The 1,475-nt window shown below is 32.5% G+C and overlaps 1 protein-coding gene across 1 annotated transcript; it reads left to right on the forward strand.

Moving 5' to 3' along the window:
• The first annotated feature begins 666 nt into the window (after positions 1-666).
• LOC128746122 (probable salivary secreted peptide) lies at positions 667-1,196 on the forward strand. Its single transcript, XM_053843174.1, has 2 exons — positions 667-878; positions 949-1,196. The coding sequence occupies exons 1-2, from the start codon at positions 699-701 to the stop codon at positions 1,120-1,122; spliced, it is 354 nt and encodes a 117-aa protein (XP_053699149.1). The 5' UTR covers positions 667-698; the 3' UTR covers positions 1,123-1,196.
• The last annotated feature ends 279 nt before the right edge of the window (positions 1,197-1,475 follow it).

A 1,475-nucleotide genomic window follows, 5' to 3' on the forward strand; every position in this document is an offset into this window, starting at 1 on the left:
GAGGCGTAAATACTAACTACTATCCCGGGATTGGCCGTTTTCAAGTATATACACTATTTAAATAATAATTATTACGTTGTATACTACTTACTACTTCACATTTGTTCACATAATTTTAAAAAGTGTGTAATCTGCAGCAAAGTATGCGTTAGTTTAAGCAGTTTGGCAATCTGATTTAATTTTTATCCATTTTTTTGTCAGTAAATTTCACTGATTTTTTTTTTCTAAAACAACATTATTAGAAAAATAAAGAGGAGTTTATATTAAGGAGAAAATTTCCCCAGGTAAATAGTAAATTATATACAGATGAGATGCAATCCTTTTGGTGTCCGTCGGGCTTTCCTTTTTGAATAATGCATTTCGTTGACAACAGAGCAATAGTTGTGTAATACCAATTTTTTAAATAAACAGGCAATTGCTAGTCGGCGAATGCTCAAAATACTAATATTTTTACAGTTGCTGGAAAGCTAATGTTTTTATTCGATCAAGAACACACGTCAACTCGAATGATTCATACTAAATAAACTGTATGTGTACACAAAATGTTTAGTTTAGTCAAACAATGTGTGGTTCAAGTTATGCAGGCATATTTTAACACAATTTATAACGTTCAAATGATACAGCAAATGGAGTCCTATAAAAAGCAGATCCATTATCTTTACTAGTTATCTGCGCGTCGCAGGCTTGGCAACATCAGGATGAAATTTCTAATATTAGCAGCAGTTTTAGCCTCTATTGCTGTCCTTGTACTGGGCCAGAGTCACAACTATCTGTGGGGCGCTAGAAGACCACGAGATATGCTGTTGTACCGCACTAATGCAACCAAGACGTCATCATTTTTGAAAGTCAAGAGTATGGATTTATATTATCCTGTAAAGGTACTATTAGAGTTAACAGAAATTAGGATTATATATATTATTGTTATTAAATAATTTTCTCTCGTTTTAGGGGCAAAAAGGTCGCAATATTTCGACAATCAACATAGTAGATCAATACGTTAATGGAAAAGGTGGTTATGCCAGCTTAGTAGCTGGTGGTATAGGTTATAATCACACCACAATTCATTTGAAATCTCAACGCGGTAATGGATTCAACTTTATGGTGGAAATATACGGTATATAAATGATATACTTTAATATATTTTTTCAGCACTTTTTGATACTTATATAAAAATAAATGTAAAATATTGTGCAAAATTTTCTTTGACAATACTGCTATTGATGACAGTTTGTGATGACAGGATTTTGGATATTGCCCACTAGTTTGTCAGTTTCACGAATTTATTGCACAAATTGGTGTATAAGTATAATAAAGCCCTGATTTTCTTCTAAACATTCGCACTGTTTGAGCATTATGATAATAAGTTGTCAATTTTTCTTAACGTTCAAATGTAGGGGAAGGGCGGTAAAGACGGACACCTTAAGGTAAAGACTCAATATCTACTCAAATATAACTGTATTGATCCCAATTTTCGT

This window comes from Sabethes cyaneus, chromosome 1 (genome assembly GCF_943734655.1).
Source record: "Sabethes cyaneus chromosome 1, idSabCyanKW18_F2, whole genome shotgun sequence".
NCBI lineage: Eukaryota > Metazoa > Arthropoda > Insecta > Diptera > Culicidae > Sabethes > Sabethes cyaneus.

Bases quoted from the DNA above. Each gene is read 5' to 3' on its own strand.
- LOC128746122 (XM_053843174.1), top strand. From the start codon at position 699: ATGAAATTTCTAATATTAGCAGCAGTTTTAGCCTCTATTGCTGTCCTT. The intron at 879-948 runs GTACTATTAGAG...CTCTCGTTTTAG, and splicing joins ATTTATATTATCCTGTAAAG to GGGCAAAAAGGTCGCAATAT.